Raw genomic sequence first — 17,623 nt, 5'->3', positions numbered from 1 at the left:
AACGGCTATTACTGTATTTATACGGGACCCGGCTGTCAAAATTTTGCCTCTTTTGTGTTTTTTCTTTCTCGCCAGGTGTCTCCTTGCCGGGGCGGGGGGCACCCTGCTGTGCCAGCCCTGGCAGGGGGCTGGTGTCGGCGGGGAAAGCCCCCGGCGCTGGCACCTGCCTGCTGTTGGAACTAGTTGGAAGGTGGTGCCTGGGTGTTAGTCATTATGGAGAGCGGAAGACGACTTGAGTCGGCAACAGTTAACGCTAGCGATCGAACAGAAAAATAAAAAGGTGCCGTATTGTTTCCTCGATAACTAGGATCTACCACAGACTCTCGGGTAGAGCTGGCAAAGCTTGCTTTGTGTCTCATCCCTTCAATATGGAGCAAACTTCTGGCGGTCAGATTTCTTAACCCCGCTCGTCGAAGGAATTTTGGCAGTGTAAGCAGACAAACTCCCCGTGGCCCCCGCGGCGGCCGCGGCATTTAGTGCCAGGAGTGGGACAGTTTTCATGCCAAGCAGACTGGAGACAGGAACGGCATAGTGGGTGGTTGGCAGAGTTGGTAGGGGAGGGGGGGTACTGACGGTAACGGCGGAGGCGGCCGCCAGCACGGCCATGGAGGTGGGGGTGGAGGTAGGGGTGGCGGACTGAGAGAGGTTCATGTTGAGGTCAACAGGGGTCGTGACGGAAGCGGTCTGGGTGCTGACTTTAGCCATCTCTAAGCTGCAAACGAAGAGAGGAAGAGGAACAAACAGGTTGGGAGGGTCCAGCCAGGGTGGTGGGGCCAGGAGGAGGAGGAGGAGGAGAAGGAGGAAGGGAGGGAAGGAGGGACAGCAACCACGAAAGGGCAGGATTAGATCGGTGGACGAGGGGGGACAGACGAGAGGGAGGGAGAGGGGGGAGAGAGAGAGAAAAAAAGGGAAAATGAGGGTCAAAGGAGGAACATGTTATGTGTTAAAGAAGAGAAATAACAAAAGGGTTTTTCATGATCTGATGGCGGAAAACGTTACTGAGACTCTAAAGTTCTTTCCAAAAAGAAGAAAAAAACCAAACAAAATAAAACAAAAAAAGAGGTCAGGGAGGGGAGGGGTGTTTGCTAGTTCGTTTTACGTATGAAAAAGAAATCTAAGGAATGCAGGTAATGGCAAAAAGATGGAAAAAACAAAACTTAAATGAAAACTTAAAATAACTATGAAGTTTACTCCCCAGCACTGATAGGGTGAATTTCGCTTTTCAAAATTATGGTATTTTTGAAAGGGGGACGCGGGGGGTTTTGGTAATTTTTTCAATTTGTCAATTTTGTGACATAAATAGTACCCTTTGTCGTTTTGCTAGGATGAGAGGAGAACGAGCAATGATTTGCTGCTTCCGTCTAAGGCATAAAGTTTTGGTTTGGTTTTCATTTTAGAAAGTCAGTTTTTCATTTCACTCACTGCGAGGTCAATGTGCATTTTTCATATAAAACAAACCTGATTAGCCAGTGTGTTCGCTTCGGTTTGTACTTTCCCCAGACTTTTTTTTTTTTTTTTTAAATCACAACAAAATATTTATGCAATCTAATTATAAGGAAATTAAGGAAGACCGAAAAACACCCCGGCTTCCACAGCAGCGATATCCTTTCTGAGCATATGGCAGTGGTTACAGCGAACATAAGAGCTTACCAGCTGACAGACAAGGTACTACATGGATACAACATACACATCATCAGACGGACCCCGCCAGCACAAGGAAGTTCAGATCGACCCAACCTCCGAGCCCAAGTCAGCAATGGGCTCTCTGGAGGATGTAGGTATCAAACCACCTTCACTTTAGTCTAATTCCACCCAACAGCAAGCAAGACGAGTTTGGCCCATGTACTTAGGCTTTTCTGTACATTTTTAGACATTAAAATACAGTAATTCCAAGGACGCGTTTTTTTTTTCAGATAACAAAATGTTTACCTAGGTAAATCCTCCCTTTGCCATGCATTTCTTGAAGCTTGTGCACTGGTTCTTGGGTCGGCAAACGACCTAAATACTACTTTCAGGATGCGTTTTGCATGTGACCAGCCAGGAGGTATCATGGCATAGCATATCAGTAGGACTATTGGTTAGAAAATCTTTGCTAGCTACAGTTATATGTGTATTAATTCCAAGTTTGTGTTTTTTTTTCAGTAATTACTAACTTGTCAGGCTCCTGGGCTTTCTCCTGAGGTGAGCTGAGGAGCTACAGCAGCTTCTCCCTCCCAGAGCGGAGCTACCATGAGGAGAGCCCCAGTGGCTGGCCAGCTGTGCAGAGGACCTGCATGGCGGAGGACCTGCCACTTTCTTATCAAGTCCCATCAGGCCTGGGGGAAGCTTCCCAGCACACAATTTGGGCTGGACCCCTTGGCACTCAGGGCTGGGTGTGCAGGGTTAGAGAGCAGCTGTAGCCAGGCCACATTTTGGGAGGGAAGTGCAGTTGTCCTACTCCAGACTTGGGAGAGCCTCACTTTTCCTCCCCTTAGGCTTACGTGTGGTTTTGAGAGCAACAGCCCCTGGACAGAGAAGGGCAACGAGGAGAAGGCCTGCCCGCTTTGCGCAAGGGCAAGGATGGAAACGATGGACCAGCACTATGTCAGGGATGGGGACGTTGGACTAAAGCTTCCCAAAGCACTGCTGCTGAAGGTGGGTCTAACAGATACCTGAAGTGAGTCTGAGCTGAGGTGAGGAGTGTGGAGGAGAGAGGGAAACACTCAAGCATCTAGCTCCTCTCTTCCCTGAAAAAGGAAGAGGGGCTCTTGGAGTATTAGCTCCTTGGTGGCTTTTCCTGGGAAACTGGGAGGCGCATGGCTTCCCTAATGGACTGGGAGGGGAGGAGGATGAGTGGATGAAATGCAGACCCGTTTGTGGGTGGTAAAGCTTTGGTTTTCCTACCCCGTGGTACTTATCTGTCCCTGTGGTTGAGCATCTCAGAATTTTTCTAACCTTTGCAGCAGAGTTGTTCTTTGCAGAGAGAACATTCTTGTGCTGTTGGCTGTGCTGCCTGCCATCTACTCACGCGGTGGGGATTTACATCAAAAATACTGAATCAGTGAGTCCAACCCCAGTGCACATCCTCAACTTGGGGTGTAGGAGTTACATGGTGATAGCTGAGTAGACCTTAAAGATTCAGTTTACACAGTTGGATTTTTTTGTATTTCTAACTCAGTATTACAGAAAGATAATGCAGGACCCAGTCTTTCAGTGACTCCAAATTTGTCTACCTTGCATTTAACAAAACAAAAAGAAATCCTTATTGATATGGGAACTATTTGAGCCCGAGCTTTTTCCTGCACCAGGAGGGAGAACATATCCCACAGGCTAAATGCTGGTGTTGGTAGCTGTCACTCATACTCCCTGTCTCTGGTGTACTCACACAGGTACAATCAAAGCTCTAATCTCCCCTGCTTCACGTTTATTACTGGTGGTAACGTGTAAGGCGAAAGTACGTCAGGTTAGCTATCAGCTGTCCTGTGACAGCGGCCGCTTCCCAAACTTGTTAAAGATGCAACAAAATTGAACATGAAAGCAGATGAGGCAGCCTTCATACAGAATTTCATGGTGCCAATTTTACACTGTCCCATTGAAGAACTACACTTTATGGTTATACACACTGAAGGCCACATCCTGCGTTACCCGAAACTGGCGAAAGGAATAAAGCTCGAGTGTGGCTTTGGGGGCTCTGTTAGCTGTGTGAATGAACCTCTCATCAAAATGGCAGTAAAAATATATTTAGGAAATTGCTCTTCAACAAGGAGAAAGTGCTGCTGGCTACAGTTCATTTGTAATCCAAAGTCAAATATTACACAGGAAACCTAAACTGCGGTTCACTCTTAATAAAAGCTAGAAGATGGGATTGGATAATGAAAATCCAGTTGCTACAACAAAGATCAGTTAAGAGACAGAAGATTTTACAGGAAAAAAAGACACTTCTACTGCAAACAAGCTGGACACGTTGTACTTGTACAGAGGTCAGCGCTCAGGTAATCAATACAGAATTAAAACAATACTTTAGGAAGTTTTAAATCTCTGTCTTGATATTGTATCAATGTATTTATATAGCTATAATTGAGAGTATATTACGTACATATTCAACACCAGGTTGCAATAAAAGTCTTGAAACAACTTGATAAATTATTCTATAGATGGCAACTTTGGTTGGAGGATAGATTAAAGATATACACAGATTGTTTCAGGAATACAGTGGATAGATTTTTTTTTTGTTCTTACAACCTATGCTGCTGTGAGACACTGATTTATGCAGAAATACTGGCCCTGGAAACCCAATCCGCAAGGATGACAGATCTTGTGGGAGAGAGGGGAAAAAAAAAAAGTCCACCTTACCCTGAATGCTTATATGGCTTTTATTTACTATAATTATTATTTTGACATACCGATTATACATTGGGCAGTCTAGGTACTGTACTCAGCTCTTCCCCAACACTGTTTCTTTCATGCCAACATCCTCAAAAGAAGTCAGCAGTACTTGTGACAGGTTTAGAACTGCCAAACACTGAAATTGGCTCCCATGGTGCAGAGGCAACAGCAGCCGAGATCTGCCTCTCAAAAACCTGCCCAAGCACCTAAACCCCAGCTAGAGCAGATCTCCGTCTTGCCTGAAAGTTTCTCGGTTCTTCCTCCAGTGCAACTGCGAACTCGCAGTGCTGCTGTGGTGGCACCTAACTGAACAGGAGTTTCTCTTGGGAAAAGAGAAATCGGAACAGCATCACTTCTTAAAATGAAAAAGCCGCCTTCATGTCCTATGTTACCTTAGAGCTTAATTTATTATACATTACTTTAAGAGTCTTCATTTACAAATGAAGTCACTTCATCTAAATACAGTTTCAACACATGGTACATAATAATATATGATCATTTATTGTAGATGATGATAACAAATGACCTCTATCTAGAAAGTCAACAGGAAGAAAATGTTTTGTTTCTGGTTTCACAGGATATAGAGAGAGTATCCATGGTATATGACTGCTGAGAAGTTTTCTTCTTTGCAAAAGTATGTTAAAAGACCTCATATGTAGCCCATTCCATGAAAAGAACCGTTAAATAGTATTGAACAGAAGTGTGAGAGTTCACAGGCTTTTCTAAAGTGAGTCAAACAGAGGTTTGTTCACTAGAGTTTCTGTCTCTGGTGAGCCGCTCACTGCAACTCCGTTAATAAGTGCATTATTTTATTTGCATGCTTTAGCTGTCTTGAAGATCTTAAATTGTTATCTTCTGAGATCCAGATGCATGCCATATGGTGTTTGTGCAACTAAAAATGAAGGGGTCTATTCTCGTCTCGATGTGTGGGGAATCCCTGAACACCAAGAGAAGAACATATCCTTAAGGGTTAAAGGAGGGAACACATTTTTATTTGATTACAGGGCTTACGGAAGTGACTTATATTTGCTACAAAGAATACAAATCAAAAGATCTGTAGGTTGTTTTAGGATTCTGGAAACAGCTTATCTTAGGCTTCACAGTGCCACCCCTCAATATACCTTTCCCTAGGAAACTACTTTCAAACTGAATTAGAAAAAGTAGTATTTTTGTTTGCTGTAACACGAGAGCTGCACAAACATCCTTTTCCTCCATTAAGACATTTACGGTGGCTTGCAGTGGTGCACTACAGAACTGAGCTGGAGAGGAGGTTCAACCATAGGAGACTGTAGATCTGCTATGACTACAGCCCCCCCAGACCGTCCTCCCCCCCCCCCCCAAATCACATACATACTTTCTACTACCTTAACAGCAAACATAGTTAAACGCAAAGCTTGATTCGTATCACAGTATTTTGCGGGGTGCAGGAAGAAAAGGAAAAAACCCACCCTGATAAAATACATAGATACTCCCTCGCAATATATTGCCTTAGTCTACCATTTACAAGTAGATCTATGAGACAGCACTATATCCATTGCACTATCTTCTCAGGATAATTGCAAATAAAGGTGGCAATGATTTTAATATTTTTCTAAATAATCACATCAAAGCTGATAGAGACTTAAGCCGTCACAGCTTAGCTGAACAGCCAGTGCGTTCATTAATTCTGGCACCAAGAAGCAGAGAAAGAGATAGTTTCACCCCGTCTCATTAGGGAATGCTTTTTACAAATTTGTGATGCTGTCTCTGAAAAAATAAATCCTGCGCCTCTTTAGTAAGCAAATGTCAGTTTAATATCAACTCTGAGTGGCAATTTCCAGTTAGTAAATTAAATCTGTTCTGCAATCTGTTTCACTATATTTGCCATTTAGGACAGTAAAACAGGTCTGTGAAAAGTATTTTCTTCTAAAGAATTTATGATTGTCATTTAATTTATCCACCCATATTTTAGGCGCATGCCAATGTGAGTATTCAGACTTTTTCCGTTTTTGTCATTCAACATGTACCTGCAATCGCACCACATGAAGCTGCTTTCCATATAAACCAACAGTAAACGCAAGTTCTAATGATACGAGCTTTACAAATCATTAGGAATTGAAGAATACTGTGCAAAATGGACACTGCAAAGCAACTTTCTGGATCTATCCCGGACAGACATTTTGCCAGAGAACAGGCAAAGCAATCTCGCAGAAGCATTATCACTTACAAAGCAAACTTACCTTGCATTAATGAGGTACTGTGCTAAGCTGATGTTTGCAGGGGATCCTGTGATTGTAACTTGTCGTTCTGCGGAGCCTTCTGTGGCATTAGCAATCTTGATCTGCGCTCCTGACATCTGCCTGATTTCATTTATCTTACTGCCTTGTCTGCCAATAATGCAGCCTATTAACTGGAGCGGGACAAAGACTGAGATTAGTGCCACAGACACAAGCAAAAACCACTTAACTGCAATTTGTAGTATTGATAAAAACACGGTTATGAAAGACTCGATATCAAACCAAAAGATTTTTGCTGTGCTGTCTGGAAGGAGTAACTCGCACGGTCTCTTGGCTCTACGGGCATACGTCTCTCAATCAAATGTCACTGCTATGTGGTTATCAACTCAATATCAGGTTATTTAGCTGTCTTCCATGGCAGCAGATGACAGCATGCCATGGTGCTGACGAACACAAACACAGCCCAGCCGAGCTTGCCAGTGGCAGCAGCAAGGCAGGAACAGCAGCAGGAAGTCAGACTGACCAGCCAAAGCTGCCGCTGTACGATGCTTTGCTAGTCCTAGGTGTGTCTACTAGTCCTAGGACCTCCCTGGGCAGACGTGGTCTTCGCTTGGCCAGGTACCACACTATTAAAGTCAGTGGGATTTACAGCTCTGTGACTGCAGGCAGAAGCAGGCGTAGGAAGAGACTGAGATTCGTCTGCGTTCCTTTACAGAAACTTATAGAACTCACATTTTGCAAATAAAACTGAGCCTGAGGGGTGTATCTGTGTGTCCCTAGGTTTTTTTGGTAAAACCCTCAGGTTTTTTTTGGTAAAATTGTGTTGGTGTTATCATCAATTAATAGTGCTTTAAAGGTTTCATAGATTTCATAGATTTCTAGGTTGGAAAAGACCTTAGAGATCATCGAGTCCAACCGTCCCTAATCCCCATTAAACCATATCCCTAAGTAGATCATCCACCCTATTCTTAAGGTTGCTTAAACGCTCTTGGCAGAGTCACAAGCTTTTTGGAAGCTGTGTGCAAGACCTCAAGAAAGTGTTTAGCAGCATGTGTAATGGCTGCAGCTGTAGCTGGGTAGGGGAGCGTGACAGCTGTGCCAGGGCATTGCTCCTCTGGCACAGGGAGCCCCCAAAAGCAAGCGATCCCCAAGCAGGCAGCTGAGGCTGAGATGTTTTGGCCCCTGGAAGGGTGAGGAGGGGCACTTTTGCTTTGTGTTAAGGAAAGATGGGTGATAAGAAACTCAGCAATGCCCCAAACCAGTAGAAAATGGGAATGATGCTGTACAGTTAGTGTTGACACTGGGCTGATGTTGCCAGTTTGGCAGAAGGACGTGCCAAGACACAGATTGCCTCCCCCTCCCACCCCTCCCACTGCTTCAGGCCCTGATGTGTTATCGTCTCTGTTACTTGGAGTATCTTGCCACAAGCAGATTCACTTTGCCCAGACAGTTTATCGAAGGAAGGAGCCTCCCCACCTCCCCAGCATAATCCTTGCTTCACGATCAGTGACAAGCAGAAAGCCAAAGTGAGCACCCAGGCAGCTGAAATGGAGACTGAGCACAAGAGGAGTGTCCACCACAGGGAAAAAAATGGTGTTTCAGGCAGCGCGCACAGGCTTTCCCGTCCTGTTCAAACAGGAGGGCCTCGCTGAGCTCTCTGTCCTTATCCCAAGGACCTATCTTACAGTGTGACTGCTCCTGCCAGTGCAGAGGACCTACATGAGCTTCACCGGGAAGCCTTTAGCCTGTCTCCATGTGCACGCAAGCATGGCTGCATACACGGGCTGTTAGCAGTGCAGTGGTCCCTAAGCGTCCCCTTCCTAAGCCTCAGTCCTACTGGCCTCCATGGTCTGCAGGTAGTGAAGGTGGAGCAGGAGTGACCAGAGCACAGGTGGTGGGGTTTGGTTTTTATCAGTGGATGCCATCAGTGTGAGGAAAGCAAAGGCAGTCCTACCAGCACATCATTGTATAGCAAAACTAGCAGCATTAGATCCACTCTTATGTTAAAACCTGGTGAGACCTCCATTATTTTGCTCCTGTGACTCATATGCATGCCATACTGCAGCTACAATTTACCCAAATCTTGTCAGAAGCGTTCACTACTGCAGAAGCAGAATGGAGCACAGAGGGAGGGAAAAACCTTGGGTTGTCTTTACTTGACTACTATCCAGAGTTCTTCACTGAGATATGAGAATGTCTTGGGATGGTCACCAGGACTGGATGCTGTCAGCATTTCCCTTTGCCACAACCAGGGTCTAATTGTTTCTGAGATGATGATCTTCATAGAATAATAGAATGGTTTGGGCTGGAAGCGACCTTAAAGTTCACTGGCAAGTGCTCTAGCCACATTGTCCAAGTCATGGGAAGCAAAGGCAGGAACTGGGAGAATGAAGAACTGCTCACTGAAGGAGAAGATCAGGTTCGAGACCATCTAAGGAATCTGAAGGTGCACAAGTCCATGGCACCTGAGGAGATGCAACCACGGGTCCTGAGGGAACTGATAGATGAAATTGCTAAGTCATTATCCATCATATTTGAGAAGTTCCCACTGATCGGAAAATGGGAAACAGACGCCATTTTTAAAAAGAGAAAAAAGATAGACCCAGGGAACTACAGGCCAGTCAGTCTCACCTCTGTGCCCAGCAAGATCATTGAGCAGATCCTCCTATAAACAATGCTGAGGCACATGGAAAAAAAGATGACTGATGACAGCCAACATGGATTCACTAAGGGCAAGTCATGCCTGACAAACTTGGTGGCTTTCTACACCAGGCTTACAGCGTTTGTGCATAAGGGAAAAGCAAATGACATCATCTACCTGGACTTGTCCAAAGCATTTGACACTGTCCCGCATGACTTATTTCTGAATTGGAGAGACATGGATTTGATGGATGGACCACTCAATGGATAAGGAATTGGCTGGATGGTCGCACTAAAAGAGTTGTGGTCAACGGCTCAATGTCCAAGTGGAGGCCAGTGACGAGTGGTGTTCCTCAGGGGTCAGTACTGGGGCCAGTGCTATTTAACATCTTTGTTGGCAACATGGACAGTGGGATCAAGTGCACCCTCAGCAAGTTTGCAGATGACACCAAGCCATGTGGTGTGGTCGACTTGCTGGAGGGAAGGGATGCCATCCAGAGGGACCTTGACAGGCTGGAGAGGTGGGCCTGTGCAAACCTCATGAAGTTCAACAAGGCCAAGGGCAAGGTCCTGCACGTGGGTCGGGGCAATCCCAAGCACAAGTACAGGCTGAGTGGAGAATGAATTGAGAGCAGCCTGGAGGAGAAGGACTTGAAGGTGGTGGTTGATGAGAAGCTCAACATGAGCCGGCAATGTGTGCTTGCAGCCCAGAAAGCCAACCGTATCTTGGGCTGCACCCAAAGCAGTGTGGCCAGCAGGTCGAGGGAGGTGATTCTGCCCCTCTACTCTGCTCTCGTGAGATCCCACCTGGAGTACTGCCTTCTGCTCTAGGGCCCCCAACATAAGAAGGACATGGACCTGTTGAAGCAGGTCAAGAGCAGGGCAACGAATATGATCCGAGAGCTGGAGCACCTCTCCTATGAAGACAAGGTTGAAAGAGTTGAGGTTGTTCAGTCTGGAGAAGAGAAGGCTCTGGGTAGATCTTATGGCAGTCTTCCAGTACCTAAAGGGGGCCCACAGGAAAGCTGGAGAGGGTCAAGGGGAAATGGCTTTAAACTGAAAGAGGGCAGATTTAGATTAGATACAAGGAAGGAATTCTTCACTGTGAGGGTGTTGAGACACTGGAACAGATTGCCCAGAGAAGTTGTGGATGTACCGTCCCTGGAAGTGTTCAAGGCCATGTTGGATGAGACTTTGAGTAACCTGGTCTAATGGAAGATGTCCCTGCCCATGGCAGGGGGTGTTGGAACTAAATGATCTTGAAGTGACTAGTCAATAATCTGTCTGTTGCTACTGATGATCTTCTGAAGCAGTGACCAGATTTAGACTCTGTGAAGCAGCTGTTATGGTGCCTATCACATCTTTAGATTCCTCTGACACTTGTCTCCCGATGTGCAGATCTGAATATGTTTCTGGTTGCTTTAATAATTATGTCCTAAGTGTGAACATAAAAATATAGACTGCACATATTCCCTCATTCTGTCCAAAGCAGAAGGGTGGAAATCTGATAAAATTTCTTGGTGTAAAAAACACGCAAAAATATACAAAAATGTATTATTTGGAAGAATTTCAAGCAGTCCGGTTTGCAGACATGGCTGTAATTGTGGCATTCAAAGGAGAACAACTACGTGGGACTGCTGGTTCTTCAAGCACATTGTGAGCACACTGTAGTCTTAATGCATCTGGTTCATCAGCTCCAAGAAGGCACTTGCCAGGTCACTCAGGAGGCAGCCCCTTGTATGTGCTGGGGTTCCTCCAACTGTTGGAGGAGTTACGACCCTTTGCTCGTAACCTAGGTGGGTCAGCAGAAAGAATTTGCAGTCTCCAAGCTGACTTTGAGTTAGGCAGTGAGGATTCAGTCCAGATCGGTCAAGGACACTGGTGTTGCAAGTATCCGGAAGAGAGGCTCGGTAACCTTTAGTCTGAAGCTCTCCAAAGTCATCCTTTGTTGCTGTGACAATGGGCTGCTTGAACATGCTCTGCGAGCCATGACAAGATACAGAATACACATCTGGGGTGCTCGGGCTCTCTTTGGGGTGCCTTTCCCATTACATATTACTTATGCTGAAATCTGTGCAGTATCTGAATATTCAAGAGCTGATGGGTTCTGGAAGAAATTCAAGGGACTGGTTTTCATCTACAAGTCTTTGAGCAGCCAGGCCATGGACATTTGGTTTTACATAAAAACACCTGCCCTTTCTTGCTGTGAGAGGAGGCCATGACAAATTGCATCTAAACATGTATCTCTTTGCAAGACTGATCTTTCTAACACTGCCAGCTGATCCCCTGCAGTTCTGTAGCTGGCCATTTCACACCATTTGGCATGCTATGTGTGTTTCAGTCCCATGAAAGTCCCTCATCACGAGGGCAAGCTTTCCCAGACTTTGAAAGTTGCTGCCTTGCATGCAATGCTGTGTGTTTCACAGACATGGGTTCGCTGCTTTTCCAAGCTCAGTAGACAGAGTTAAGGAATGTGGAGGACAACAAACATGTAGCTGTTCTCAAGGACTTGAGGTGCTGCATTATTTCTGACGCTCACCTGCTTGCTCAACATACAGTGAGCCTTACTCTCACTAACAGAAGAATAAATAAAGAGGAAATTCTGCAGAAAATGTGATAAAGCTGGCCAATGAGGAGAGCCAAGATTACTATACACTATACCAAGCCCGCTATGCGCTAGACTATAATACATATACTATAAATATTACACATACAAACACACACATATATGTATGTATAAGTATTTTAACCCTCTCAAAACTTGAGAGAAGCAGCTCAGCTCAGATGTGCACCTGGCCCAGCAGCCCGTCTCTGACTGTGGCAGTAGCACACGCTAACTGAAAAAGGATAAAACCAGTGTGAGGTGTAAAACAAAGTTTCCACTGGTGTCCCAAATTGCCACCCAAGGCTTACACGTTACCTGAGCAGCAGATGGTATCTCTACCTTTGTGCTCAGTAGTCCAGTGTCTGACAATTTGCTTTTGAAACTGCCTCTTCTTCTTCCGCCCAAGAAGGGCCATAGCAGTGACCAGCAGAGTTTGCTCATGTGTGGTGTGTAAGTATCACCATTGGTCTGTACACCTCAAAATTTCGGCTGACGGCCACTCCTTCTTCTACTGTGAGCATCAGGGAAAAAAACGTTCCCTTTTCACTTTCTCTGCACTGCGTCTGATCAGTCTTCCCCACCTCGGTGTACCTCATTTCTCCTCATTCAAAAAAAACCCAACCAAACCAACCCTAGAACACAGATTCTGCTTTTTGACTTTTTGTAGTTTTGCTTTGTCCTTCAGTAAAGTTCTGCTGGTACCAATATAAACAGGACAGAATGTCCAGGAGTCTGGACTCTTAAAGGGGGGCTTTGGAAGGTCTACTGTGATTCCTTCCGCCCCAAATTCTTGATGCTGATAGTTTCTCCCTGTACACTATGCCATCTCTGGTTTTGGTCCCTCTCTTCCATGTTTTTTTCTTCCCCATAATGCTAATTATAAATACTAAGTATACATATTTTCCCCCATAATGCTAAAGTCACTGACAGTCTAAATACAGCTTCCTGCTGGATGTTTCTTACAGATTTGTTCCTCTATGTCCATCACACTGCATTATTTCTCTGCAGCACTGGGAGCAATCATACACTTCCTTTTTGGTTTATTATCCAAGTCCAATGCTGCAGAGTATTCCTTTCTTATGATGAATATAGTGCTGGGTCAAGGAAGTAGCCTCTGCTACCTGCTATATGTTGTCTGAAGCGGAGGGGTTGACCATACCTGTCCACAGGTACACGTGGTTCCCCTTGGTACCCCACTGCTGACCCACAGCAAGTCCATTGGTTTTGGCAAAGCCTCTGCATTACTTGAGCAAGCAGGTGCTTGTCTTGAAGGAGACTCTTCAATCACTTTTCGTAAAGATATAGGCCTTCTTACTTCCAGGTTTGTGTGGTTGTTTTTTTTGTTTTGGTTTTTTTTTTTTTTTTTTTAGCTAGAAATGGCAGGTGCAGAGTCCTCTATAAGGAGAAGTAATCTCCTGATGTACAATTAAGTAAGTTCTTTACAGACTTACTACAGGGCCTGGAAAGAGATTCTTAAATACTCTATGCCTCTTAAAAAACAATAATCATAGAATCATAGAATGGTTAGGGTTGGAAGGGACCTCAAAGATCATCTAGTTCCAAACCCCCTGCCATGGGCAGGGAAACCCTCCACTACACCAGGTTGCTCAAAGCCTCATCCAACCTGGCCTTGAACACTTCCAGGGATGGGGCATCTACAACTTCTCTGGGCAACCTGTTCCTGTGCCTCTGAGTGAAAAATTTCTTCCTTATATCTAATCTAAATCTGCCCTCTTTCAGTTTAAAGCCATTGCCCTTTATCTTATCACTATATATCCTTGTAAAAAGTCTCTCTCCAGTAAAAAGTCCCTCGATGATGATGATGATGATAATAATAATAATAATAATAAAAATAATAAAAAATAATTTCACTTTCCTTGCCAGGATAATGCAAAATCTGGACTATAATAATTCCACAGGTTTTGCAAGAAGGCATACAGAAAACTGAGAAAACATGTTCAGGAAGCATCCTTCTTACTACTTGTTTTGTAACCCACATTACTCCGCAGATTTGTGTGCGTTTCAATTTATTGAGGGCCCAACATCAGTTCCCATCCTGTTCCCTGATGTGAGCAGTAAGTGGTTCTAGGGGAATTACTTTTAATAGTAAATAGTGTCTTGTTCCACCAAAGGTCTCGCTTTGCTTCTGATGGATATTAAACTTGTGAATTTTTTCTACTGATTCTTAAGTTCATCTGGATAGGTCCACTTGAGAAATCAATTGCCATTTTCTTAGATTAAAAAAAGACAAAAACCAGGCCATAAAAATGATAAAAACTACTTTTTTTGATAACATATCCCCTTAAACACTGCTAATTGACGGAATCCAGTTAATTTTGTATTTTTGCTATGGGCATTATTTCTCTATTACATGGGAGGCTCTCAGAAGTAATGTAAATTTATTGAGGTTGAATCCCTTGCCTTCAGTAGAAGGACCTTTCCCAGCATGACTTGTGTGGATTATTAAGTCTTTGCCTAACCATTGCTTTTAAATGCTCTCTTTCAACTGAAAAGTTTCTCAGCCAGGGATAGACTTAGCCAGCAGCTTAGTTTTCTGAGAAAAACATAGCACTTGTTGTCAGAGCTTTTCTGGAAGAGTGATTTCACCATCTGGGGCTGAAGGCAGAGTGAGGTGCACTTCTTCTGTAACGTGTAGGTGGTGGGTGGCCTTACTGGAAGTCACAGTTGGGATCTGGCACTGCCTTAATCTTCCCCTTACAAGCTTCCCTGCCACAGGTGGTGGACTGGGGATTTGCAAAGACGAGAGCTCAGTCCTCCCAGTGACGCTGTTGGAAGAGACAGTACTATACAGACCTCCCTGGGCCATCGTGTGGAGCAGACCCTGGATTCCACTGTGGGCTACTCCGAAAGCATTTCGCACACCTGGATCCCCCTCCATTGTTTACAGGGAAGTCCTTCTGGCTCCATGGGGAAATAAAGGCGGTTCTTCAGCATGCCATTTCCAACTTGGATGGGTTGACATTTCTGTTTCTATGCAGTATTGATCAGATTTACAGCTTTCTTAAAATGTTCTTGGTGTTTTCTGAGGGGGGGGAGTTGTTCTGCTGTTACTTGCCTCTGCCTGTCTCTCCTACATATATGCAAAATACGTATAATTTTTAATGAGACAGATTTTTTTAATTATTGATTTGTTCATTTACTCTCAATGACCATTTTGGGGGATTGGATCATGAAATCTTATATCTGTTATCTATGCTCAGTCAGCTACACCCAGTGATACCATCCCTTCTGTTGTCTTCAAGACCTGCCACACTTAAGCCACTTTATTCTGGGACTTGTGTAAAATACACTTATATTGTGTAACTTAGGCAGCAGCAGAAGGCCAGGCAAGATGCCAGAAAGGAAAGAAAAGCTAACAATTACCCCTATAAGAGGTTTTGATGAGGAAAAGAAGATAGTAGATAAGGATCAAAGTGACTTCTGAAAGGCACCTGGAGAAATATCCCTTCTATTCTGTATTTGGAGATACCCAGAAGTTATGAAAAAACCCAGAAAGGCAAATGATCTGAATTCACTATTTGGAGAGGAAGCCTCAGCTTTTAGCATGTGGAAAATAACTTTCTGTAAAATGCATTTCTTTGTTCTCTGGTATCTCTTGGTTATTGAGCAACAGGTTAGTTGCATTTATTAGCATACTATATGAAGAAAGCAGCATGATGTTGTCACAGTAAGTATAAATAACAGAAAAAACATTTCTGTCATTGGGGTCAGAGGGAGTCAGGAAATTTTATTTTAATATGAAGCTATGCAAATTGTAAATGTTTATTAATTTCTACTGTCTATAAACTAGGCTAAAGTCAGAGCTCCTTATTCTCTTTACACCTGATTTTGCTCCATCAGATTCTTACTGAGGCTTTGGCTTTTTGTGCTTATTATTATCTTGATTTTTAAAAATAACTGTAGCACTCATACAGACATGCACTGACTTCTTCGGTAGCTACAGAGCATGTAAGTATTTGCAAGTCTCATGTTCTCATGCGTGCCGGAGTTTTGCCCACATAAGCACATACGAGAAGAAAGCTGAGGGACTCGTGCAGCCAGGGGATCCCTGGAGCCAGGGCAGGCAGGGGACTGGCTACGTGCAGCCTTGGGCTGTGCCACAGCCCCGTGCCAGGGTCTGCACCTTCCTTCGCCTTCAACCAGATAAATAATAGCCATGCCATGCCAACTGCCTGTCTGTCAAAACTGGGACTAGAAGGTGCTTGTCGGGAAAGCAAAGTCAAATTACCCACGCTGGGTTTGCTGCTCAACTGCTGTGGCCTCTCCCGCCGCATCCCCTTTGCCCTCTCCGGCTCTGACCTCTCTCCGTGCGCAGCACCTGACTCATCCATCTCCCTCATCTCCTCATTTTTGGCACTGGGCTGTCCGGAGAGCAGCCTTGCTGCAGTGGTGATGGGGCTGCGGGACACCGGTGTGCAGCGGTGTGCTGGGAGACGCCAGGGATGGCACTTTCTCACCACTGCAGCCCAAGGGCAGTCTGGCAGGGCACTGCCAACAGCCTGGGGCACGGGCAGAGCAAACGTCTCAGCGAGATGCACAGGGCAAATGTTTTTATCTCCTACAAAAGCCCCTGATGCCCAACAGGAAACAAGAGGTGCACACACACACACACAAACGCACATAGAGAGTGAACGTGGGCAGCGTTACGTCCTTTGGGCCCCATAACACACATCTGGACATCGTACCGACATCAGAACTCCCTTTCACCACCTGTAAGGCCCCTGAAGGCTGTTGCTGAGCCTAACCCCATTTTAGCCATGGTTTTGCTCCTTTAGCAACAACAGCAAGACATGCACTGTGTAGCCAGAAAAACCTTCTATTGGAAACAGTGTACAGGTGTCTGTTTGATTCTCAGAGGATAGTGCTGAGACAGGGCATTTCATAACTCCTTGGTGAGAAACTGATGGGTTTTTTTAATTTTATATTGCACTACAGGACACAAGGCCAACTTTCTCCCTCTCTTTCTCTGCTATGAACCCTGAAAGAAGTGAAGTCAGAACAGCGACCTTGGATTTATACCACTGATGGCAAGAACAACATCTGCCTGGAAGTGAGATTAAAAAACTTGTGCTGTAAGGTTAGATAGGGTGCTCCCATAAAATTCTCAACATACAATAAATTGGGTTGTAAAGCAGGTACTGATAAATCACCAGGGCATCTTTTAAGTAACAGAAAGCTTACAAAATCACAGCACTCATAAAAGATTTACCTTTGTTTCTTTGTTATTCTGTACTTCTTTCTTACTGTAAATCATTTCCACTGAGTTTAATAGGGCTTACACAATACTGTGAGTATCTCTTAAGTAATATAATTGCTATTTGTGATCCCACTCATGCCTGAAAGCTTTTTTACTGGAGGGGAAATGTTCCATTTTCCAAGTGACTCATTTGAAATGAAAACTGAAAAAAACCCACCCTGGTGACTAAAACGGGAAGGCATTTTTATATGACATGCAGCGTATCAGTTGGGCATTTTGAGTAGCTGTTTTAAGATTCAGCACCATATTGCTCATGGAGACTGGGCCTGTCGATCACAGCTGGTTCAGAGTTGCTGAAGCAGGAATGTTTTGAGCCCTTGTTTTTCAAATAAACCCTTATATTGCACCTTAACATAACCGAAGTAGCTTTTTTGCTCAGGAAAAATGCCATCTCAGATAAGCGTGGAGCGCCATGGAGACTGGCAGGGCACAAGTCATGGTGGTGCAAGCTTTCCACTCCCCTGGCATGGAGGACTCCAGCCCAAGCCACAGCACACGGGGCAGCACGATTTTTTCCAC

At 44.7% G+C, this 17,623-nt stretch overlaps 1 protein-coding gene across 2 annotated transcripts in view; it reads right to left on the bottom strand.

Annotated features, from left to right (window-relative positions):
• Positions 1-363: 363 nt before the first annotated feature.
• Positions 364-17,623, bottom strand: part of LOC104380555 (poly(rC)-binding protein 3) — a 53,795-nt gene continuing 36,535 nt past the window's right edge. The window contains exons 11-12 of one of the 2 annotated variants that reach the window (XM_086609117.1): positions 6,585-6,754; positions 364-712 (exon numbers count right to left, since the gene is read on the bottom strand). In XM_086609117.1, coding sequence (XP_086465243.1) covers positions 364-712; positions 6,585-6,754 — 519 coding nt within the window. Of the gene's footprint in view, positions 713-5,205; positions 5,303-6,584; positions 6,755-17,623 lie in introns of those variants that run through there. The other variant, XM_086609118.1, reaches the window with a different exon arrangement.

Source organism: Tauraco erythrolophus, chromosome 3 (genome assembly GCF_009769465.1).
Source record: "Tauraco erythrolophus isolate bTauEry1 chromosome 3, bTauEry1.pri, whole genome shotgun sequence".
Taxonomy (NCBI): domain Eukaryota; kingdom Metazoa; phylum Chordata; class Aves; order Musophagiformes; family Musophagidae; genus Tauraco; species Tauraco erythrolophus.
Note: the sequence above shows the minus strand (reverse complement) of the source record. Positions and strands in the feature narration are given on the sequence as shown.